The sequence below is a fragment of the Pan troglodytes genome, chromosome 13, assembly GCF_028858775.2.
Source record: "Pan troglodytes isolate AG18354 chromosome 13, NHGRI_mPanTro3-v2.0_pri, whole genome shotgun sequence".
Lineage (NCBI taxonomy): Eukaryota > Metazoa > Chordata > Mammalia > Primates > Hominidae > Pan > Pan troglodytes.
In genome coordinates, this window is record NC_072411.2 from 80,556,117 (window position 1) to 80,581,128 (window position 25,012).

General features: G+C 40.6%; 1 protein-coding gene across 49 annotated transcripts in view; it reads right to left on the bottom strand.

Moving 5' to 3' along the window:
- Nucleotides 1-310: 310 nt before the first annotated feature.
- The window catches only part of TTN (titin), a 282,990-nt gene continuing 258,288 nt past the window's right edge, over nt 311-25,012 (bottom strand). For 48 of the 49 annotated variants that reach the window (NM_001329611.3, XM_054678800.2, XM_024354671.3 and 45 more), the window contains 27 exons: nt 24,333-24,620; nt 23,917-24,216; nt 21,754-23,820; nt 21,350-21,652; nt 20,947-21,252; nt 20,559-20,849; nt 20,167-20,463; nt 19,735-20,040; nt 18,544-18,849; nt 18,177-18,458; nt 17,412-18,005; nt 17,003-17,290; nt 16,605-16,904; nt 15,622-15,924; nt 14,390-14,692; nt 13,704-14,288; nt 13,268-13,573; nt 12,862-13,161; nt 11,664-12,239; nt 11,260-11,565; nt 10,304-10,897; nt 4,564-10,172; nt 4,283-4,439; nt 2,849-3,540; nt 2,595-2,748; nt 1,767-2,069; nt 311-1,628 (listed from right to left, as the gene is read on the bottom strand). In NM_001329611.3, the coding sequence (NP_001316540.3) occupies nt 1,333-1,628; nt 1,767-2,069; nt 2,595-2,748; nt 2,849-3,540; nt 4,283-4,439; nt 4,564-10,172; nt 10,304-10,897; nt 11,260-11,565; nt 11,664-12,239; nt 12,862-13,161; nt 13,268-13,573; nt 13,704-14,288; nt 14,390-14,692; nt 15,622-15,924; nt 16,605-16,904; nt 17,003-17,290; nt 17,412-18,005; nt 18,177-18,458; nt 18,544-18,849; nt 19,735-20,040; nt 20,167-20,463; nt 20,559-20,849; nt 20,947-21,252; nt 21,350-21,652; nt 21,754-23,820; nt 23,917-24,216; nt 24,333-24,620 (16,412 nt within the window). In that variant the 3' untranslated portion in view covers nt 311-1,332. The remainder of the gene's footprint in view (nt 1,629-1,766; nt 2,070-2,594; nt 2,749-2,848; nt 3,541-4,282; nt 4,440-4,563; nt 10,173-10,303; nt 10,898-11,259; nt 11,566-11,663; nt 12,240-12,861; nt 13,162-13,267; nt 13,574-13,703; nt 14,289-14,389; nt 14,693-15,621; nt 15,925-16,604; nt 16,905-17,002; nt 17,291-17,411; nt 18,006-18,176; nt 18,459-18,543; nt 18,850-19,734; nt 20,041-20,166; nt 20,464-20,558; nt 20,850-20,946; nt 21,253-21,349; nt 21,653-21,753; nt 23,821-23,916; nt 24,217-24,332; nt 24,621-25,012) is intronic. The other variant, XM_024354672.3, reaches the window with a different exon arrangement.

Sequence of the window (25,012 nt, forward strand, 5' to 3'; positions counted from 1 at the left end):
TCTGTTTGTATCCTTTGCCCACTTGTTGATGGGGTTGTTTTTTTCTTACACGTTTGTTTGAGTTCATTGTAGATTCTGGATATTAGCCCTTTGTCAGATGAGTAGATTGCAAAAATTTTCTCCCATTCTGTGGGTTGCCTGTTCATTCTGATGGTAGTTTCTTTTGCTGTGCAGAAGCTCTTTAGTTTAATTAGATCAGCATGGGCTGTTTTGAACTTGAGTTGCCTTATCTATCTATGATCTTTTTTGTGATACACGAAGATGCATACTTCCCCACCCCAGAATTTCACAGAAAACAACCAGCCACACATTTTGAGGTGCAGATAGCTTGCTTTATTTTGTTGTTACTATCTCAAGGAGGTCCAACAATTATAACTAACAATTGAATTTATACTTGCATGAAAAGAACTACATCAAATTGACATTTTGGGCAATTAGTAATATTGTTTAAAATTTAACAACAGCTTTATTTTGTTGTTGTTCTTTACTTTTTGCTGTGGCTCATTGCTTAGGTGCCCAGGTTTTTCAGGTGCAATTAAAATTTAGAACTACCACACAAAGGCATTGGCTGCACTCTGGGACCTCCAAGAGTTGGCACTGCTCTGGCATAGGAATACTTGAATAGCTTGGTTAAATGAAGGGATGGCCAGGAGATGTTACTTTTCCAAGCTATTCAGGCACTCCTTATGTCAGAGACAGTGTAAAATGAGCGAACAAAGTGTTGGCCGTTACACTTTGCTCTGGTAATATTTGTCATGATAATTTTGTGTGACATCATCAGAGAAAATGTAAGACGTTAAAGTGTTGCTTACAGGAGGGTAAATGCAAACATCACCAATGCCTTACATTTCTGATTCAGTAGGTATTGGTGCACATATCAAGTGATATGCACAGCATCATTCTCTTTTAGGTGGACAGGACATCTTCAATGGGGAATTTCTCAACCCACTGAGGCATACTTAGACATCAACAGTATGTTGAGGCACAAAGATTGATTAAATGTTGAGCAGGGTATTCGTTCCATAAGAAACTTTCTCCTACCAACAGTTAGTTTCAAAACTTACATTGTAAAATGTCATAAAATAAATGGTACAAAACTTTATAACCGTTAATCCGGCTATATACAGTATGTACATGTCACTAGTAAATGTATAATATTCTTAGGTCAACAATTATGAAAAGATTGAAGTGAATATTTTTGAACTTTGACTCATTTAGGTTGATACAAAACTACTTTTTTTCTTTAAATATTTACAGATCAGAAAGATTAGTCCATGTGAAACGTTTGCGAAAAGTTAAGAATGAGTGTAGAGTATAAGGGCACAGGCCCTCTTAAATGGATCGAATATGTATATTCACAGTGGCAGAGTCAGATCCAAATTCATTCCCTAAACTCAGGGTATAAAGTCCACCATCTTGTTTCTGTACGTCCATGATGATCAGGGTTGTCAGGTCATCTGTGTTTTCAATGTGGAACCTCCCCTGTTCTTGACTGTGGATTTTTCTTCCACCACAGGACCATGTTACTTCTGGGGTAGGCTCACCCGTGAAAGCACAGGCTACTGTTAGAACTTTGCCTTCATCAATGCTGATATCAGATGGAAGAGCTTCAATTTTAGGTGGAATTCCTTTATGGAACAATGACAAAAAAAAGGTCTTAGAATCACTGAAAAATATAAAGATTTGCTTTCTACTGAATTGTGTGTACTAAAGACTACACCATGTTACTTGGCTTGTCTACCTCTACCAGTAATTTTATTGCTCACCTCTTATGCCTGCTTTAAGCATTTTACTAGTTGAGCTTTCCAGTTGTGTCATATTAGATTTTCCCATAAAGCTGCTGGAACTCATTTCTACAAAGGACTCTTGCATGGAGGACATGCTTTGGGCAGACATGCTTGCAAATTTCATCTCAGTCATGCTGCTAGCACTGCTGCTGCTGAAACTGCTGAAGGAGGCCTCCTGCTTGGAGGCAGACATTTGGACTGACTGAGACGAGAAGCTTCCTTGCAAGCTTGTGTCACCACTTGTTCTCAATACTACCTCTCTGGAAGGTTCTTCAACTAGAGCTGTGGAGCATAGCAGATACACAGTGAACATCAATGACATCTGGTTAATTGATGACATATGACGCTGACTTACAGAAATGGAAACTTCAACACACACACAGCAGCATAACCCAAACAATTTGCTGTTGAAGCATAAGCAAATACATATATACATACATTTGTCAAGAGCTAGCTCAATGTCTCCAAAACATGAATCCTTATATTTCTATCATTACATTACATGCAGGTGCTAGGAATCAGTAGGAGAAAAATGATTAGTCATATAGAAAGTAATTGACATATTGTGCATCCTGCAAATGAATGTTACACGGCAGTTGGTAGCTTTACTTTGAAATGTAATCTATCCAAGTTTCTGTGTAGCTATAAAGAAAGTTTGACTACAAGAATGAATTCACATCAGTTGGCTGTCCCTCTTTCACATGGAATTTAATAAGGCTTCTTAGAGTTTTCTGTGCTTGAAAGAGAGGCAAAAAAACTATCTAAAGGCCTTAAACATGTAAGGAAGAAGGGTGAGGAGATACTTACGAAGGACCATTAAGGAAGCTGTAGCTGAACACTGGCCACGGAAATTTTTGGCCTTAATTGTGTACTTTCCACTGTCGCTGACTGATGCATTTCGGATTTCAAGGGAGTATACATTTCTGGAGCGACTTATGCTGACATTTGAAGAAATAGAAATCTAAGACAAAGGAAAAAGAAAAGAAATGTTGAAGTTCTTCAGATGTGGAAGACATGGTATTTTAGTTTTTCTTCAATAATATATTCATAATTAAACTTACTGGCAGGTTGTTTTTAAACCATTCGATTTCAGGGGATGGCTCGCCACTGATTTCACAAGTAAAGAGAACATTTTGTCCTTCATTAATATTTTGAGATCTAGGCTGTGAGATGAAGGCTGGAGCATCTGAGAGTTCTTTGCTCAGTGTCAAATCATACTGACACTTGACGATTCCTTCCTTGGTTTTGCCTATGCAGGTGAGGATTCCTTCATCTCTGTGACTGGCTTGCTTGATGGTTAGGGTCTGATCGCTGCCTGAGACACCATATCGGTACTCCTCAGAGTTGGTAAGCTCTACGCCATTCAGTACCCATTTCACATCAGTGGCACCAGCAATGTTGGCTTTTAAAACCAGTCTTTGACCTTCGTTTATGCTCATCTGAGTAGAAAATGCTTTAATCTCAGCATGAGTTCTGACTTCTTCTGATGCCTGTGATGTTTTAGTGATTTCCTCATGGACAATGGATTTTTCCAGGGAGGTTGCTGCTGATTTCTTGACTTCTTCAGAAATCAGAACCTTTGAAGCTTCCTCTTTGAGGGCTAACTTTTCTTGAGATTTTGCCTCTGACATCTTAATTTCTTCAGACCTTAGGGCTTTTTGGGAAATTTCCTCTTGGACAACAGCTTTCTTCTGAGGTGTAATTTCAGAAGTCTTTTGTGTAGAGACTTTCTGTGCCTCAGTATCTTTTATAGCTAAAAAAAAAAAACCTCTGTAAGGCAAACTTAATTAGAAAGAGACCCCCACCTTTTACTCTTCTAGATTCTGCATGTGAAAAACATAAAAAGAAAAAAAGTCAACTTCTTCATGCAATGTAGGTAATACCTAATACTTTCTCAGTTCCACTTTTGGAAAATTATCATGTGTGACTTTTGAGATCACTGTAATGATTCCTTAAACTAAACTGAGCCAAAGATGATTCATATGACTTAAGGAAAAAAGTCTTGAAAAGAATAGTCAACGGATTTAGGAGATAAGTGGATTTGGGAGATTTTGAGTAACCAAAACATTAAATTGTCTTTCAGAAGATTGAAATGAAAGCAAACTAATTTTAATTGGTAAAATAGAAATAGTTCTTTAATTAACTTTGCACTGCTTTGGAAAATTAGCAACTGTGAAGGTTTAGGCAAGTAGTGCCATTTTGTATATTCACTGACTTTATTCTTAAATATTCCTGGGAGCAGGGGCTGACACTATGGAATCTTATATAATACCACATATAACTAGGTACTTAATAACTGCTTTTTATGCTCATAGAAAAGCATATGCTAACTTCAAATGTGTGTTTCTACTTTGGTGTACAAATTGTATTCTGGAATTAGGAAAATAATTTTATTTTAATACTTTCTTGTATGTGTATATAAGGGGGGATGTTTGAAAATATTTCCCTAATATTATCTTCTGAAAAAATGTGGGTAAAAACAAAAGCCAACCTACCTTTTATTGTTAATTTGCAGCTAGAGGACACAGATCCAGCTGAATTTTTTACTGTACAAGTATAAAGTCCACTGTCAGAAGTATCAGTCTTATGAATTTCTAAGAAGAACCCTCCCTTGTCTTCAGAGAGTTTATATTTACCTCCTTGTGTAATGGCCTGTAGAATGCAAATGATTTGCGTTTTAAAAAGTGATTTCATTTTAAGCTTTTTTTGGGAAGCTGAATTTAGAAGATAAAATATTTTAGAAGATAAAAGAAAGAGACATTTAAGAACTGGTTACCTTTCCATCTTTTGTCCAGATGACAGTTGGCCGGGGTTCTCCAGTAGCCTTAATTGCAAATTTAGCAACACTGTCTGAAGAAACAGTTGTATCCTGCAACCCAGTAACAATTACTGGTTTTGAGGAAATTGGTTCAGGAGCTTTTGGTTCAGTTTTTCTGGTTTCTGTTGACTCAGTGGTTTTCTGATCTGATTTCTTAGTTTCTGATATTTTTGATACCTTCTCATGGATACTCTTAAAGGCTTGCCCCATAAATTGTAAGTTGGTTTTAGACGTTCCACCTTCACCAGAAATCTCACAAACATATTCTCCTTGATCAGATTCAGTGAGGTTATTGATTTTGAGCTCATAGGTACCATCTGCTGAATAATGAAACTGGAAATGCCCATTTTCCTTCAGTTTCTTGCCATCTTTATACCAGGTGACCTCTTTTGCCCTTAATACACTGCTTTCAACCACACAGGTCAGTTTTGCAATCTCTTTAGAAGCTTCTGCTTTCAGGAACTGAGTAATCTTTGGTGGGGCAGAAACTGGGAGGTGCTGAACTTTCTCTGTTGGTGTTGGTTTTGTCTCTGTGGGTGATACGGCTTTCGGGTGAGAAGGTTCTGGAGATTTCACTCGTTTTGGAGACTTAACTGCTTCTGGGGATTTCACCCGAGGCTCTGGGGATTTGACTCTTGGTGGTGATGTCACAGCCTTTTCAGTTACCCTGGCCTTTTGAATAGTCAGAGTGAACTCTGCTTCTTGTTTCCCTTCACTGTTTTCTACCACCACGCTGTAATTGCCCTCATCGGAAGCCTGGACTGAAGAGATCTCAAAGGTTGATTTGTACTTTGTGGTGGTCACTTGGTGGCGGGCAGAAGTACTTAGCACTTGTCCTTTACGCAGCCAGGTCACACTTGGTACCGGCTCACCATCGGTGTCACAAGAAAACCTTGCAGACTCGCCCTCGTAGACGGTCATGGACCGTGGCTTTGTTAGAATTCTTGCCGCCAAAGTCGTCTTGATCTTTCTGGTTGTGGATTTTTCTTCCAGCGACTTTTCTTCTAATGCAGCACTTTTCATTTCTGCAGATGCAGAGTGTTCATATGAGGAGAGACTTTCCCTTGTCTCTGTCATCTGTGATTTCACTTCCCTGACAGAAGACGAAGCTTCCATCTCAGATGTTTTCTTAAATGATGAAACAGCATACGCCTCTGTTCTTGTCAGCTCAGGGAAAACAGATCTGGGGACCTCTTCATCTCTGCGTTGGGAAGCATAGGTGGTATAATCCCCTCCTGTCACGTCCAACGTTGCATAGTCAGAAGCTTCGCCCTTGTAGTTGGTGCACACAGCACGGTAGGTTCCACTGTCATCAGTATGACAGTCCAGAATTTCCAGGGTGAGGACTCCACTCGTGTTGGTGTAATGAATCTTACTGCTTTCTTGGAGTTCCACACCATTGTGGTACCATTTAACCTCGGCAGTTGGCTTAGACTGAACATTTAAAATAAAACGTGTATTTTGGCCACATGGTACCCTGTGCGAGCGCATTCTCAATGTGATTCGAGGGGCATGGTCCAGTGTGAAAGGCTGCTGACTCAAAACTTCATACTTCCTTTCTGATGTCTTCTGAGTTTTTAAAGCAGCTTTCATGGACTCATACCTGGAAAAGATATCAAATCTTGCAGACCTCTCAAATCTCGAGAGTGATCTCTCACTAGACACAGGGCTGGGGGATCGTGGGCGAGTTCTCTCTGGAGTAGGTGACCTTCTTTCTGTGTCATCTTCGTATTCCTCAGCCGGTTGTGGACGTGACCGGATCAGCTCAGACACTGGCCTCGTTAACTCAATATAAGTTGGAGACAGGGAGCGCCGTCGTCTCAGTAGTCTAGACGCAGATGAGGATGATTCTCTTTGAGCATGTTTTGAGATTTCGTATTCTTCCTCAATTTCTGTTATTTCTGTCACTTCTCTTTGTCGCCTTGATTTCTTTCTAGACTTTTCCTCCTTTGACATGAAGTCAAGTTCGCTTTTGTATTCTGAGAGACGCTGGGTGGTCGTAACTGGGCGAAGCAACTCTTCATCCTCCTTCTCAGCCATGATTCTTTGCCGTTGCTTTGGCTGTCTGTACGCAGCCTGGGCATGCCGTTCCCTCAGTTCTGCATAACTTGTACTAGCTTCAGCCTTCGTTGGGATGTGATAGGTTGAATACCTGAAGTCTTTTCTTGTTTCCTCCACCTTGACATGAGCTTGTGGTGAAGTGTAACGTAGGCTAGAAAGCTCAAAGTGTGGAGGGCTTCGGCTTGGGGGTGAAGCTGAAAAACCTAACTCAAGCTCTTCTTCAAGACGCAGCCTCTCTTCCTCTGTTCTTTTCATTGCTAAGTAGTCATCAATGGGGAGGAGTAATTCTTCATCAGAGATGTCCCCAAGAGAACGTCTTCTAGGTCGGTAGTAAAAGTCATAATCAGGAGAAGGTGTACGCCGGCGGGCTGGTCTCACTATCTCAAGATCATCTTGGGACAGTTTAGGAATACGCCATTTAGGTCTGTATTGATCTGTAATGCGTGGAAGAGGCATCACATAGAACTGTTCCCATCTTGAAAGGCGGATGCGCTTGGGTCGTTTCTGTACAACTCTGTCAAGTTTCCCAGGCATTTCATACTGATCACGTATCTTTTTATACCACTTCATGTCAGACATGGGCACGAACTGCTTGATGCGTTGGTCTTCTTCTGTGGTAGTCTGCTTGTACTTGCGTGGCTCTGGTACATCATAAGGCATCCGGAGTTTTCTCTCCTCCTTCTTTTCTTCTATCTCAAGTCTGAATTCCCCTTTTACAGTCTTGGTGCTTACAGCCGGTTTATAAAGGACAGCAGCTTCTCTCAGAGCCTCTTTAGCTACCTGTGTCAGTGGTACACTTTCAGTTCCAGAAAGAATTTCAGCCATTCTGAGGGTTTTGTCAATTTGTTTTTGTACGTGTCGCTCATGCTCCTCCTTACTCTTGAATTCCTGTTTCTTGTACCTCAGGCGTTCCACTTGTAGGTGAGCCTGGCAGCTGGTGGACCCAGCTGTGTTAGTGGCTGTGACTCTATAATAACCCGTGTCTTCAGGCAAAGTGTCCCTGATGTGCAGAGCATAATAATCCAAGCCTTCATGGATAATTTCAATGTTAGGCCCGAGGGACAGTGGCTGACCATCTTTCTCCCATTTTAATGTTGGTGGGGGGATGCCAGACACTCTGATCTCAAAGCAGACACTTTGGCCTTCTTGGCATTCTGCATTTGCCAGTAACCTTTTGAACATGGGTCTTAAGGTACTATCTGTTGGAGGTGGGTGTAGGGTTACTGTCAGCTTTGCTTTACAGCTGTCTTCACCATATTTGTTCCTTGCCACAACAGTATATTCAGCGTCATCATCTGTAGTGACACTGTTGATTGTTAATTGGTAAAGACCCTTGTCTGACTCAAATGTGTACTTCTTGTCATCGTCACTTGGTTTGATTTTCTGACCTGATTTATACCATGTTACACGAGGCTCTGGGTGGACAGTTATAGTTACTCCAAACCGGACATTTTCACCTATATAAGCTGTCTTATTATAGAGAGGCAGGGTAAATTCTGGTGGCCTTTCCAGGAGTCTCACTGTGTCTGTTCTGCGCTTAATTTTCTTCATGGTTCTACGGCAGTAATAGTCATAGACTTCTCTCACACCTTTAACAAATAGCTCTGCATAAGAACTGTCTTCACCATAGTCATTGACTACTTTGCATCTGTAGGTACCATCATCAAATTTGGTAATGTCTTTGACATAGAGGATGGCCACTCCATCTTCATAGGTGATTTCGTATTTCTCACTGTTCTCCAGCTGTCGGACGCCAAAGTACCAAGTCACTTGGGTAGACTGATCATAATTTTCAATTTTGCATACATATTTGACATGTCCTCCTTCTTCACCAACTGCATGCATTATCTGCCCAGAAACTGGGCCAATTTCAATGGATGCCACTTTAACTTTAGCAACACTCACTCCCTTCTGAGATCGAATTGCACCACCACAGGAGATCCGGGCTGCTGACACAACCATGTTGAGGTCTTTCTTGATCAGGGTGTGGTAATAACGCCGGTGTTTTAATGTTCTGATAACTTTAGTACTGACTCTTTCTATCTTCTGCTTCAACCATGGGTGCTGGAGAGCCTCCGATGCTGTCATGCGAGATTTCCTCTCTTTCACTAACAACCGGTCAACAAAATCCATGGCTTCAATGCTAATCTCTTTGAATGCTTCTTCATCGAAAGTATATTCAGCATTCATGATATTCTCAATGATCTGTTGGTTAGTTTCAGCCAGGAATGGGTTGATACCACTCAATAGCACATATACCAGTGTTCCAAGTGACCACATGTCTGTGGCTGTGCTGACAACATCATGCTGGTGGACTTCAGGTGCATAGTATTCTGGGGCAGTGAATAGAAGCCTGAAGTTGTCCCCTGGTTTCAGCTGACGGGCTTGACCAAATTCTATGATTTTAATGGTAGAGCTTCTTCTGGTTTGGTAAATGATATTTTCTGGTCTAATGTCAAAGTGTCCAATATTATGACTGTGTAAAAACTGAAGTGCTTCACAGACCTGGTGAACATAACTTACAATTTCTCTTTCATTAAGTTCAAAAGCACTTGTGTTAATGCGCTCAAATATGTCAAGTCCTGATATAAACTCAAAGATCATAACTAATTCTTCCATGCTTTCAAATGATTCATGGAGGTGTAAGATGTTTCTATGCCTAGCAATATTCAGAATGGAAATTTCCTTCTTTACCAAAACCTGATCAGTCCCTTTGACTTTAACAAATTTGGCCATGTATGTCTTCTTTGAGGATGTTTCAACACAACGATGGACAATTCCAAACTCACCACGCCCAAGATCTTCAGCAATCATATATTTCTCATAGAGTTCCTTGGTTGAAGAGTGAGATGCTTTAGTCATGGAGACTTCCCTGGTTTCATCTACCTCTTCATCATAGTTCATAGCTCTGGTCTTATCTTCTTTGGTTATGGTTGGTTCTGAAGGCTCTGAAGGCTTGCTCAGACCAAATTTATTTTCAGCTATTACCCGGAACTGGTAACTTGTTTTTCCAAATAAGTTGATCACGGTATAACGTGTTTCTCGGGCCTGTCCTACACGGAGCCATCTTTCTGCAGTAGTTGCACATTTTTCAACAATGTAGTTGGTGATTTTGCTGCCACCATCAGAGGCTGGCTCAGTCCATGTTAAGTTGACAGAATCTCGTGAGACATCACTAACTTTGACTCCTCTGGGTGGGTCAGGAACATCAGCCACATCCAGTTCAACTGTCTTCTGATCAATTCCAAATCTGTTTTTAGCACAGACCACATAGAAACCAGCATCTTTTCTCTCTACCCCATTGGGGAAAACAAGTGATGTGAAGGATCTTGTGACAATAACTTGGTAGTGGCCATTATTGTCAATGAGATCTTGTCCTTTCTGCCAGGTGATCACAGGATCTGGTTTGCCACTGAAAGGAATCTTGATGCTGACCACTTCACCTCGGAGAGCATGAACTGCTCCCATGCCTTCAAGAGTTTTAGGTAAGTGTATCTTAGCTGGAACTGTATCAGAAAAACAAAAAAAAAGAGTATAATTTAGCAACATCTAACAGTATGTGTTTAAGTGCAATAGCCTCCACCCCCAAGTTAATAACTCATTTAGCCTCAAATTGATGATATTTATTTATTTTTACCTTCCACTTCCAAGGAGGCAGTGCCAGACACAGATCCCCCTTGGTTGGTAGCTCTGACTTGGTAAACTGTGGCATCATCATCTGTGACACTTGCAATGATGAGCTGGTGGTAGCCACCCTTAAATTCTTGAATCCTGTATTTTAATCCATCTGCAATGATTTCTTTGCCTTGTCTGTACCATTTCACGATAGGTTTTGGATGACCAGTCACTTTGCAGACCAAGGTAGCATTGCTCTGATATCTGACATTTAGATTTCTCAGTTCCTCTTTAAAGTGTGGTGCCTGAATTGGGACATCAGATTTGGGAGTGATGGGTTCTGATATTTCACTCCATTCACTTTCCCCACCTAGATTTTCACATTTCACACGAAACTCATATTCAAGACCTTCAATAAGGTTTTTCACTGAAAAGACAGTTTCTCGAATTTCTTCTGTTGTCACAGAAATCCATTTATTCTGCTTCTTCTCACGCTTCTCAAGGTAGTAATTTCTAATCTTTGCACCTCCATCACTGGCAGGTGGCTTCCAGGCCACAACACAAGAATCTTTTGTGACAGCAGTAATAGTTGGTTTGCCAGGAGCACCTGGCTTTTCTATTTAAAAAAAAAAAGATTTGAGTCATGAGATGAAACAGGCAGCTTTATTAAAGCTTATTTTTTTAAAAAAGAATGTTATATGAGTCCAAAATTTTATTAAAAAATAGCTATTCCAGAAAAATGAAATTGGTTACTTTATACTAAGACATATCAAAAACCAAAGTTCTATTTTTAAAATGGGGTTAGGATATATATTTCTCCTTTTAGATAAGCAAACATTCAATTAAAGTGAAAGAAAAGGCACTTGTACTTTATCTGAATCTTTGCTATTTCCTTTCAAAATTTCTTTCTGTTTAAAAGAATTTTATGCAAAGATGGAACTTTACCATAGGAAGATACAGAAATCAAGTTGTACTCACCAAATGGACTCTTAATGATCACAACTGAGGACACTTCTAGAGGGTCACTGATGCCGAAAGTGTTCTGAGCTGAAACCCGGAAGTAATAGCCAGCATTTTCTGTGAGGTTCACAATTCTACAGGTTGTCACTGAGATGGCTGAAGACACCAATTGCCATTCAGCCCCCTCCTTGGCCTCACATTTTTCCACCACATAGTTGGTGATCCAGGAGCCTCCGTCATCTGCGGGTGGTTTCCAGCTGATCACTGCGGAGTTCTTCAATAGAGCTTCGATCACAATTGGTCCTGTAGGTTTGTCTGGTTTATCTGTTGGGGGAAAATACAATTGTGGTGGTTTTCATAGTGTGTTTTTGAGATTTTTTTTTCTTTAAAAATAAAAAGCACTGAAAATAAAAATAAAATACCTTGTATTTCCACATCAAGGATGGCATCAACTGTTCCAAAAACATTGCTGAGCTGGACTTTGTATTTCCCAGCATGAGTCTTACGTTGGACATTCTTCATGACAAGATGAGTATAGTGCTCAGTGTTTTCAATAGTAATGTTTTCTGAGTTTTGCAAAAGTTTCTGACCATGGAACCAAGTCATGGCAGGTACTGGACGACCAATGTACATAACATGAAGCCGAAGTGTGGAACCCACAGCTCCATAATATTTCTCTTTCAGTGGGTAACCAGGATGGAACTGCGGTGTTGCTTGCAGGAGAAGCTTACTACTGGTTTCTACTTCTCCAACCTCATTGGTGGCTATGCAGGTATAAACACCTTCATCTTCCTGTTCCTCTGTCATTACTGTAAGAGTGTGTGTGCGTCCATCTGAAGACATTTTGTATTTCCGGCTTTGTATGAGCTCTTTACCAAATCTGTACCATTTAATGTCAGGAAGAGGCCTTCCAACAATCTGGCATGAGAGTTGAGCAGCTTCACCCAATTTTGTGGTAACATCCTTCATTTCTTTGCGAATTCCTGGGGCCTCTCCAGCTGAACAATATGAAAGATAATATTAAGTGACTGTTAATACTCAATCTGTAATCCTTTGTCCTTGTATATCAGGAATGAATTTACCTTATTTACTGACACATACCATGATTTACATATTAGCCTAATTCTTAAAAACTCTTTGAAGTGATTTTCCTAGGATCATATGGTAAATAGGGATTCAATGAGCACATCGTCACATTTTATGTAGAGTGTTTTTTTCTCTTTATGATTGGAAGGGGATTAATAATGTATAGGCTTTTAAGGGACTATAAATTCTCTCTATAATTCTGTAGTATTCTTGCCCTTACTTAGGTTCATTGAAGTGGCATACAATTGTTGACCTTTCAAATCTTTTTGGGAAATATTTTTAAAAAGAAACCATTGCATTAGAGGGAATTGCTCAAGGAAAGTGCTCAGTTCACTCCATCTAACATCTGCTGAGGTTATGTCCTTGGAATGGTTTCCTATAGAACTTGTCATATTTCCTGTGTGTGTACTTGCTTTTCTTTCTTAACACTTGCTCTCCAATAAAACTTTCCAGGGTTCTACTTAGTATAGAGGGGGAATTAACCTTAACTTGTTTAGTTTGTAAATCATAAGTAGAGAACCAAAGGCTACTTACATGTGAGTTTAGTCTTTATAGACATAGCAGTTCTGCGAGGTCTGCTCAGCCCAGTCTCATTCTCAGCAAAAACCCTGAATTCATACTCAGTAGCTTCCAGCAAACCTCCTATTGTGAATTGCTTGTCCTTAATACGTTCCTTATTGCTCTTCTTCCAGGCACTGTCTCCAGACTGTCTATATTCAACCCAGTATCCAAGAATTTCTTTACCACCATCACATTCAGGTTTCTCCCACTGTAGAGTGACACTATCTTTGGATATTGAAAGAATCTCAAGTTCTCCTGGTTGGCTTGGTTTATCTGAAATATTTTAAAATAATGAAAAGGGAGTCAGCTTTACTGGTGAAATAAAAGGACCAAACATGGCTTGCTTCTTTAATTTAACCCCTTCTTCTGAATTCCTTACCAAATGGATCTTTGCAAACAACTGGTTCAGAAGCAGGGCTGGTCTCACTCAGGCCAACATCATTCTGTGCGATGATGCGGAACTGATACTCAGCATCGGGAACAAGCCCTGTGACAGTGTACATTGTGGTGGTGATCTGAGTCTTGTTGTGTCTGACCCACTTGTCAGTGGATGTCTCTTTGCGTTCAATGTAGTAGCCTGTGACTCTAGAACCACCATCATCTTTGGGCCGGGACCAGGACAAGCTAACAGAACTCTTGGTTACATCGAGTACTTCTGGAGGATTGCTTGGAGGTTCTGGAGGATCTGTAAATATAAGTGGAAAGCACACATGTATTAGAATACAGTCCCAAGTATTATAAGCCAATGACTTTCATTTAAAAACAGAAAAGTGCTGAAATAATGTTTATAATTTTGTGGTTGAAAGGGCACTTACTCAATGGTGTTTTTGGTATGACTGGTTCCTCAGATTTCAAGGATTTGCTTATGCCAAACTGGTTTTCTGCTGAAACACGGAAATGGTATTCTACATTCTCTTTGAGGCCTTTTACCACCAGAGATGTACCTCGGACTCTGGAATCAATGGTATACCAGGCGGCTTTAGGCACTTCTCGTCTCTCGAGGATGTAGCCTAAGATGTCAGCACCACCATCATCAGCAGGAGGTCTCCAGCTGACCCTCACAGAGCGGGCTTGGATGTCATCATATTCCAGTGGCCCTTCTGGACTGTTGGGACTTCCTATCACCCTGACCTTGATGTAGACAGCCTTCTTGCCACATTTATTTTCCAGAACCAGGTCATAAGTGCCAGAGTCACCCCTGTCTGCTTCTTTGATCACAAGCTCAGTGTGTGTTTCAGATGTTGCAATCATGGCACGCTTACTAATATCCTGGCCTTCCTTGGTCCATTTACATATTGGGAATGGTTTTCCTTTGATTGGTATGGTAAGTCTGATGACTCCACCTTGCCTTACAAAGATACCTTCTTGGTATCTTTCATCAAGTTCATAATCAGGATATTCTGGAAAAAAAGGTAGGGTTTCAATTTAGCATTTGGGGTAGGGGGACTAAGAAATAAGTCTATGGCAATTATTGCAGAAAGCAAATGATCATATGTCTCACCAAGCATTTCAGTGACTTTGACTGTTCCTGGTACCTCAGCAGGCTCACCAGGTCCACCAGCATTACAAGCTAGGACGCGGAACCTGTATTCTGCACCCTGAGGTAGATGTGTTAGAGTATACTCTCGAATCTTGGTTGGAGTGGTGTTACACTTGGTCCATTCATGTTGATCTACTTTTTGCATTTCAATCAAGTAGCCTGTGACTTTAGATCCTCCTTCATCTTCTGGAACACTCCAGGCCAGGGAGACTGATGTCCTTGTTGTATCAGTAACTCTTGGGTTTTGTGGCTTTCCTGGAGGAGCTGGGAATAAGAATAAGAATATACTGGTTAAAGTTGCTGCAAAGTTGAAAATTAGCTGTGCCACCTAACAAATTCAATGAGTTGTTGAAACGGACTGTTAACATTAGCCTGTTTTTTTGTCTTGTGAAAATTTTATTCATGGCTGGGTGCAGTGGCTCATGCCTGTAATCACAGCAAGTTGGGAGGCCGAGGTGGGCAGATACTTGAGGTCAGGAGTTAGTTCAAGACCAGCCTGGCCAACATGGTGAAACCGCGTCTCTACTAAAAACATAAAAATTAGCCATGCGTGGTGGCAGGCACCTGTAATCCCAGCTACTCAGGAGGCTGAGGCAGAAGAATTGCTTGAACCTGGGAGACAGAGGTTGCAGTGAGCCAAGATCATGCCACTGCACTCCAGCCTGGGTGACAGAGTGAGACTCTGTCTCAAAAAAAAAAAAAAAACAAAAAAAAAACAAAAAAACAAAAGAAAGAAAAAAGAAAATTTTATTCATTTTATCAGTTAAAAATACTTAACATTTTTTCACTTTCCTTTCTCTTAAATGTGCTTCATTTGTAATCACTATTATTATCTTACATTTATCAGCAGTTTTTAAAGTGCTTCCAGAAATATTAACTTGTTTTAAAATTTTAAGTGTGATAGAAAGCATATATTATGAATCTCATCTTAAAGAAGTGGAAATTGACTCCAGAGAAGAATATTAAAAATTATTTGCCAGAAATTGCTAGCGGCTGGGGTGGGGAAGGGACTGATTACAAACGGACACGAGGGAACTTTACGGGGTAATAAAAATATTCCACATTTTGATTGTGGTGGTGATTACAAAACAGTACATTTTTCAAAAGTCATAGAACTATATATTTCAAAAAGGTGAATTTTCCCACATATAAATTGTAACTCAATCAATTTGACTGATACAAAATGTACTTACCAATTGGATCCATGGCAACGATGGGTTTGGAAGGACGACTTGGTTTCCCAGACCCTCTTGCATTAATGGCTGTGACACGGTGTTCATATTCTAAGCCTTCAATAAGGCCAGTGGAGCGGTACCGTGTCATCGTCACAGGTACTTTATTTACACGGACCCATCGATCTGCTCTCACTTCTTTGCGCTCCACAATATATCCAGTCACTTGGGAGCCACCGTCATCCTCTGGTGGGTACCAAGTAAGTGTCATGCCATCACGGGAAACATCAAATATCTGTAATGTTTCTGGGGGTCCAGGAATACCTGCAGCAAGACAGAGGTTAACACGATATGGCAATATGAATAAGTTAAAACAATGACTCATATATTTGTGTTTTCCTTAGGTTTTGGTTGGTATTTTAAAAGATACATAAGACACATGACTATTTTTCCAGTAGTTTCACTTTTGTACTATTTGTAAATTTTAATTTAAATCATTTAATTATTTAATTATTTTTATTAAAAATTTTTGACTTTTAGCTTCAGGGGTACATGTGCAGGTTTGTTACATGGGTATATTGCATGATGCTGAGGTTTAATTTTGTACTTTCCTTGCTGTTCCTCATTTTCTTCAATTCTACATTTATTAAGCATGCACTCTGTATTTTTTTCTCACTATAACATTGCCAGTCCTCCTTCCTTTCCTCTCTTCCTCCTTCCCTTCTCTCTTTTCTTCCTTCCGTTCCTTTCTTCCTAACTCCCTCCTCTTCTCTTTCATAAGAGTGAAGATATTAAAAAAAAAATCAAGCCTAAGTGTGTTGAAAACCTCTGAGAAAAGGAGGTTTAGAAACCTGAGAAAAGGAGGTTTAGAAACCTTAGAAAGACCACAGGGTTAATTTTGTGACCTATTTTTATTTACATTAGGGCATATTAAAAACAAATTCTTTTTTGTTAACATTCAGAATCAGAGGTGGGGAGAGTAGTGGAAGGGCCTGTGGACTTACGGATGCTGCTGCGACACTCTATGACCTCAGACTGCAAGTAAGAGCCAATCCCGAAGCGGTTTGTTGCAGCCACACGGAACACATACTCATTTCCTTCGGTGAGTCTGGTAAACTTAAACATGGACCTAGTCACTGATTCAGAAACGGGCAGCCATCCTGGACGATGAGCGTCACGTTGTTCTACCACATAACCACTCAGTGGAGCACCACCGTCCAATTCAGGTGGTTCCCAGGAAATGGTAATTGATGTAGCATCAATTTCATCAATCTTAATAGGTCCTGTTGGTGGACCAGGCTTGTCTATGAAAGAGAAGAAATACAGGAAATTAATTTTTACTTCAAATCAAAATTGGGTGACTGAACATCAACTTGCTTGTATCTTTGTCACACATCCTTACCAAGAATGATAACTTTAATGGTTTCTGAAGTAGTTCCGGTAACATTCTTCAATTCAAGTGTGTATTCTCCAGTATCTCTGATAGTGGTTTCACGGATGGTTAATTTAGCTACTTTAGTGTGAGTTTCAACTGTGACACGCTCTGATTCTCTCAGTTTAGAACCAGCAAAGAACCAGGAAGCAGCAGGAGGTGGACGGCCAGCAATAGGTATCACCAGCTCTACTGGTCTGCCAGCTGGGACATGGATGGTCTTCTGAGGCATTGTAGAAAGATCGATTGTTGGCAACACTATGGGAAAGAAATCAGGCATTTATTCTTAAGCATTATTTTTATGGTAAATTGTTACGAATTCTGAATGTTTTCGTTTTACTTTACTTTTTTTTTTTTTTTTTGGCTATTTGGTACATACCTCTGAGGTCTTGTACAGTCACGGCTGTGACAATCTCTCTTGGTTCTGACACACCTTTCTCATTTTGTGCCCTCACTCTAAATAAGTATTGTTCACCTTCATTTAAGGAAGTAACAGTGTGCTCTAGGACTGTGGGTTTTAAGGTGACAACCTTCATCCATCTCTCTGTGCCAGCTTTGCAGGCCTCGAGAACATATCCAGTGAGTCGGCTACCACCATCGTAGAGTGGTTTTTCCCAGGCAAGGGTAACAGTGGATTTGGTGACATCGACCACTTCTAGCTTTGCAGGCACCAAAGGCACTTCTGAGACCAGTACTGCATCAGATGTTTCACAAGGTTCTCCAATGCCATAAATATTTTCTGGCAGCACTCTGAAATAGTACATGGTTCCTTCTACAAGTCCAGAAATTCTGTAAAGTGTCTTGCTGCATTTGGTAGTTACTGTTTTGAATGCTCTCATAGCAGCTTCACGCTTCTCAACGATGTAATTGTTGACTGGAGCTCCACCATCAATTGTGGGAATTTCCCAAGTTATAGTCACAGAATCTCTTGATACTTCCTTAACTTTCACTGAAGGACAGGGACCAGGAGTATCTGAAAAACAGAATGAAAGATTCATATTTCCTATTTGCCTGATAGCTTTTTTTTTCTTGGGGAAATATAATCAACATAGTTCCTTTCTAGAGAGGTGATCAATCATAGGTCAAGCTATATTGTTTTAGAGGATCTACTCATTGTATAGCCAATTTTAAGTAAAATGCTTACCATAGACTTTAACAAGGACTGTTGCTGATTTCTTGCCAGATTGGTTTTCAGCTTCAATTGTGTATTTTCCAGCATCGTACCGATTAACTTTGTCCACTATTAGCAATGAGTAGCTCTCAGTGGTGTCAATAATTGCCCGGCTTGCAAGGTCAATGCCCTGCTTGCTCCACGTGATGACAGGAGGTGGTCTTCCAGATACAGACACCATCAAGCGCAAGGAGGCCCCAGCCCTGATGGTCACAGTCTTCTTTAGATCATCTGCAAGCTCAAGATCTGGTATTTCTGGAAAGTTAATGACAAAATTTAATTAATTCATGGACAGGTGTGAGAAGAAAATAATTCACCTAAAAGCTTCTGTGATAAATACCTATTCTTTCCACGGGCTCAATTTCAGCAATTGATTCGCTGTATTCGCTCATACCCTTCACGTTCACCGCAGCAACTCTGAAGGAATATTTCTGGCCCATTTTAAGGTCTGGCACAGTGAATTCAGTATTTCTTATTGTGGCATTGGTATGCACTCGGTACCACTGATCAGTGTCCTTCTCTTGCATTTCCAGAACATATCCTACAATGTCAGTACCACCATCGTACATGGGTTTGGTCCATGCCAAACTAATGCTGTGTTTGGTGGTATCCACAACTCTTGGAGCAGAAGGTGGTCCAGGGGTATCTGTGGAATTTAAAAAGTGAGATGCAGATATTAGGCAAATAAGGAAATGTTGAGATTTGTATTTTTTGTTTTCAAGACTCACAAAGGCATTATTGCTCTTGTCCACACTCACCAAGATAATCTTCATTAACTGGGCTCCTGATATTATAGGACAGCACAGCGTGCCACATTATAATTTAATATTATTATCTTAAGAATTAAATTGCTTTAGGAAAGTAGATATTTCTTCCCTACTTCTTTGGCCAGCTTTACTGTGTGTTCTCTGTTAGCTAAGCTCATTACTTAAAAGTACCCATTCTTAGGGACTTTTCTTTAGTTGCTTATCTTTCACTGGGTTAGTATCACTTGCCACCAATACATTTCTAATGAATACAAGAATTGGTTTCCTTAGCTTCCCCAATTCAGTCCCAGTGACTATTCCTTTATAGTTCTTGGGCTCAGACTCTGTAAAAGGATTTGCCACTTATTTTTGAAGCTCTTGTCACAATTACTTTGTCAGTAACTTATGAAACCACTAGAAACTGTATGTTCCTGCTAAACCTCTTCTTAAAAGGAGTTTTGCCATTTTTCTTTTCAGTTATTACAGTACAATGCATTTTTCTCTAAGGAAAATTTATAAAATAGATTCTTTTCATATTGATAGTAGAATATTTTTTCATTAATTGGAAAATGCTGTACAACTTTTAGCAATTCTAATTGCTAACTTAACAGATGTAATAGTTAAAATGTTCTCTGACTTAAGCTATATTTATGATCATGCAAATAAGCATGTGCTTTTCTAGACCATTCATAAATTCTAAAAATTCTTAGAGATTGTGTGTTGGAAAATTATCTGTCATATAGTTTTGAGGAGCATTGTATTTATGTATGATTCTTGGAGCTCACATGATGGTTCTCTGCATGAGATGAAGTTGGAAGCTTCGCTGGGCTCACTGTTACCAGCTGCATTCACTGCGGTCACCCGGAACTGGTAATCACAACCCTCCATCAGGCTGGTCACCTTCAGCCTGGTATCATACACCACATAGTCTTTGTTGACACGTGTCCAGCGCAGGCTCTTCTTCTCACGTTTGTCTACTAGGTAGTTGCTGATTTCATTGCCACCATCAGATTCAGGTTTTGTCCACTGAATGATAATATGCTCTTTGCCAGTCCCAACTTCTTCAGGTATGCCGGGTGGTGATGGAATAGCTGTTTATGAAAATAAGGATGATGAGAATTGCACAAAATTACTATTGATAAGACTGCCCTTCTCCCTTCTCCCCCTGATTCTATTACATTTCAACTGTCAAATTGTTTAAAAGTGTTAATACTCACTGAATGAGTTTCTGGCTACAATTGGCTGTGATTCAACAGGCACACCAGGGCCATATTTGTTTACTGCCCTCACTCGGAATATGTACTCATTGTTCTTGATGAGCCTGGTAACGACATAGGATAGGGTTGGGCATTCGCCTTCAACAATCACCCAGTTGAGCCTGCTAGTCTCGCGTCTTTCCACGATGTAGTGAGTGATTTCTGCTCCTCCGTCTTCCTGCGGAAGGCTCCAGGCTAAAGTGCACTTCTCCTGTGTTACTCTGCTGACGGTGAGCTTTCCACATGGGCCAGGGGAATCTGAAACAGGTGTAATGACAAGCCATGATGAAGATCATTCTTTCTGCCCACACTGGAAAATGCTATATAAATGTGAGAACATTTGACATGCTTACCAAGCACTTTGACCATGACAGACACGGCCTTGGTCCCGCTGGCATTTTTCACTGTTAAAGTGTATTTTCCACTGTCACTTCTGTCACAGAACTTGATCACAGCAGTTGCTCGTTTGCCAGTATACTGCAAAGAGACTTTTTCACAGAGATCTAGCTCCTTGTCTCCTTTGGTCCAGATAATTTTGGGTTCAGGTTTGCCACCAACTGCAGCATCCAGAACAAGATCAGAACCTGCTCTGATGGTAACCAGATCACCGTGTAATCGGGCATCCAGTTCGGCTTTGGGTGGAGCTGTCAGTAGGCAAAACAGATATGAATGAATATCTGAGAGTTTATTTTCACATAAATTGAGATAATTTTAAAAAGGAGAATGTTGACTATTTCCTACCGTATTCATCTCGGCAAGTGACAGGGCCTGTAGATTCAGACCCTTTGCTAATTACGCCTGCTGCATTCTTGGCTAACACACGGAACTCATAAGTGTCTCCTTCACTGAGAGCAGTCACGGTGAAGAAATTGTCAGATACAATGGTGTAGTTGCACTTCAGCCAGCGACCATCTCCTACCTCACTGACTGGCTTACGCTCTATGATGTAGCCCACAACCTTGCTGCCTCCATCATACGCTGGGGCAGACCAAATCAGTGATACTGTTGATCTTGTGACATCTGTTACCTCTGGTCTGCCTGGTGCATCTGGAAGGGATGCAAAAATAAGGTTAAAATATACCACTCTGAGTTCTACTAGAATCAGTAATAATAAACAAATATGCCCTTAAATTGTGATACATACCAACTGGATTTTGAGCCATTATAGGTCTTGAAGCTTCGCTGGCCTTGCTAACACCTGCAGCATTGAGTGCATAAGTTCTGAACTGATATTCCAGTCCTTCTACTAAACCAGTTACTTTGTAGTTGCACTCTAAGCATGGCACTTTGTTTTCTTTCACCCAAAGAATTGTATTACGTTCTTTCTTCTCAACCCAGTAGCCAATGATTTTACTGCCACCATCGTGGTAGGGTTCTTCCCAACGAATAGACATGGCATTGGCAGACACATGGTAGACCTCAGGTCTGGTAGGAGCGCTTGGTGGGACTAAATATAAACAAAGGTATTAAGTATGAATACAATTTTATAAAATTCAGGGGAAACATTTAATAATAGAGACTTTGAAATAGGATTTTAATTTTTCTTACCAAATGGATGTTCAGCAATTATTGGTGCTGATTCTAGAGGTTTGCTGACACCAAATCTGTTCTCTGAACTGACACGGAAAGAATATTCCATGTATTTTGTGAGATGAGTGACTTTAATTTGAGTGCGCTTGACACTGGAATTGACAAGCTGCCAAGCTGTTGTACCCGATTCACGCTTTTCAACTATGTAATTAGTAATTTCAGTGCCTCCATCATCTTTAGGTTCTCCCCATGACAGGACACACGATTCAGCTGAGACAGATGAGACCTCAATGGGGCCGGTTACTGGACCTGGCCTTCCAATGACCACAACTGTGACGCTAAATGTTTTAACACCAGCTGTATTTTCCAGGGTCAAGAAGTATCTTCCAGAGTCACCTCTCATGCTGTCCTTTACAGTCAGTGTGGTTCTGTCTTTTGTTGTTGTAATGCTCACTCGATCTGTCTCTTTAAGTCTCATTTCTTCCAGTTTCCATGTTACTTTGGGGGCGGGACGACCACTGATTGGTACGTCGATGGTAAATGGGCTTCCTGCTTTGCAAGTTATAAGCTGATTGGTAATTCCAGTGAGGTCAGCAGTGGGCTCGATTTGAGGCTCCTTAATGATGACAGAAGAGAAGGCTTCCCTGGGTTCACTATAGCCAGCATCATTCTTGGCCTTCACACGGAATTCATATTCAGTTTTCTCAACAAGACGCTCTACTGTGAAAGTCAGCTGTTTGGTGTGACCAGCTTCAACCCAGAAGTCAGATCCCTTTTGTCTCATTTCAAGCAGGTAGCCAGTGATCCGGCTGCCTCCATCGTGGTCAGGTTTAAGCCAAGCTAAGACTGCAGAGGATTTGCTAGTATCAACAACATCAAGTCTCCTAGGTGGAGCAGGCTGTTCTGTGGCTACAATTGGTTCTGGCATTTCATAGGGCTCACCAACACCATACTCATTTACTGCAGAAACACGGAAATAGTACGGAACACCTTCGGCCAGGTCATTGACCTTGAAGATCTGACGAGTGCATTTTTCACTGATAACCTGCCAACTACGGCGACTTGCCTCTCGTTTCTCTACCACATAATGATGGATTCGGGCACCACCGTCAAGAAGAGGGGCATCCCACATCAATGTAGCAGATCCCCGGGTCACATCTTTGAAGGTAATTGGGCCAGGTGGGCCTGGAGTGTCTAGCACTTTCACGGTGAATGTGATTGACTTACTACCACTGTTGTTTTCCACAGTAAGGGTATATTTCCCTGCATCATTTCTGTTGCAGTTTTCCACAGTGAGGGTGCTGAAGGAGTCTGTTGTATGGATATCAGCCCGAAGGCTAAGGTTAGAGTCTGGTTTGCTCCACACAGCTGTAGGAGTAGGTCTACCTTGGTAGGCAATGAAGAGGCGAATACTGGCCCCAGCTCTAACAACATGAGTCTGTTTGAAGTTTGCATCTATGTCTAACTCAGGAGCTGTTAACCGGTCAACTGCTTTAATTGTGCCAGTCACTTCACAGCTGTCGCCTTTTCCAGCACCATTGATAGCACTAACTCGGAATTTGTATTCTTCACCTGCTTGTAGATCAGTGACTGTATATCTTGTTTTCACACATGCCTCTGCATTCACCTTGTGCCAGTCTCCTAAGTCGGCCTTACACATTTCAATAATATACCCAATTATTTCCATGCCACCATCAAACACTGGTTTGGACCATTCTAAGCTCACAGTTGTCTTTGATGTGTCTGTTACTTTGACCACTGTGGGAGGACCTGGTGGGTTGACGGGCTCTCTACATTTAATGAGTCTTGAGATGCCACTTGCAGGTCCAACTCCTGCAGCATTTTCAGCCATGACATGGAATTCATACTCATTGCCTTCTGTCAGACCAGTGACTTTGAATCTTGTTTCAGAGATTGGTCGTTTGCTGATCACTTTTACCCATCTTGTGCTTTTCTTTTCTCTTCTTTCAAGGATATACTGTTGAATTTCACTGCCACCATCTGATTCTGGCCTTGCCCATGTCAGGGTAATGCTGTTGCCTGTTATGTTGCTAGGTTCTGGAATGCCAGGGGCATCAGGAACAGCTGTAAAACAAAAACAAAACCCCAAATCAATTAGATGCATTTGCTTGGAAGGTTAAACTTTTGACATAGTACCGCTTAGTAAAAACACAAACTTACTGTATTGTATTTGAGCAACCACTGGATCAGAATCAAGTGGCCTGCCAACACCAAACTTGTTAACTGCAGAAACACGGAATTGGTATTCATTGCCGTTTATTAGTTTAATGGCAGTGTAACTTTGGGCTTCACATTTATCCTCAATTAGTGCCCAGGCAAGTCTGCTGGTTTCCCGTTTTTCAATGATGTAGTGGGTTATGGGAGCACAACCGTCATTGAGTGGAGCATCCCACCACAGAGTCATCTTCTCCCCAGTAATATTGGTGAATCTTATTGGCCCAACTACTTTTCCTGGTGTATCTATAAGAAAAAGTTTCTAGAGTTAGTTTCTTTTTCCTTGTCCATTAAAATACAACTAGGCATGTCTCTAATCCAAGTTCATAAATTGTAACATTAAGAAGCTATTTTAAAAGTACCTTGTACTTTCACTTTAATTTCTGCTTTTGCAGAACCAGATGCATTTTTGGCTTCCACTGTGTATACACCACGATGGTCCCGAGTAGCATCTCTAACAAATAGGCTGGTGGATCCAAGTACATCGGTTATTTCCATATTCATCCTCTTTTCGATTTCCACTCCATCTTTGAACCAAGTTACTCGAGGCACTGGTCTTCCTTGTACCAAAGCTTTAATTCTAAGGCTTTCTCCGGACTTAATAATGAGACCATCAAAGTATTCAGGGCCAAACTCTACTATTGGTGGAACTATAAAAGAAAGAGAAATACTATGTATTAGTTTGGCTTAATAAAGACATACATAAATATATATTCATCAGTAGTGCCATATCACAAGGCCTGGAAGAGTAATGACTTCTACTGTGCTACCAAAGCCTATTTTGAAAGTAGGATTGATAATTGAGAATTTGGACTATGGGGTTAAATATTTGCCTATTATTATTCCCTTTGTAATGCCTGTCATGTTTTTAATTTTGCATTGCTCTTTGTAAAAAGGAAAGTGAAACATTTACAGATCATGTACTTCCTAATACTGCTGCACAGTCACACAAGTTCTTTTAAGAGGCCATCAGCTGCATTCAAGCAAGGGGATGATTGTGTTGTTGGATGTATGTTGTATTTTAATAACTTCAGTAAAGATG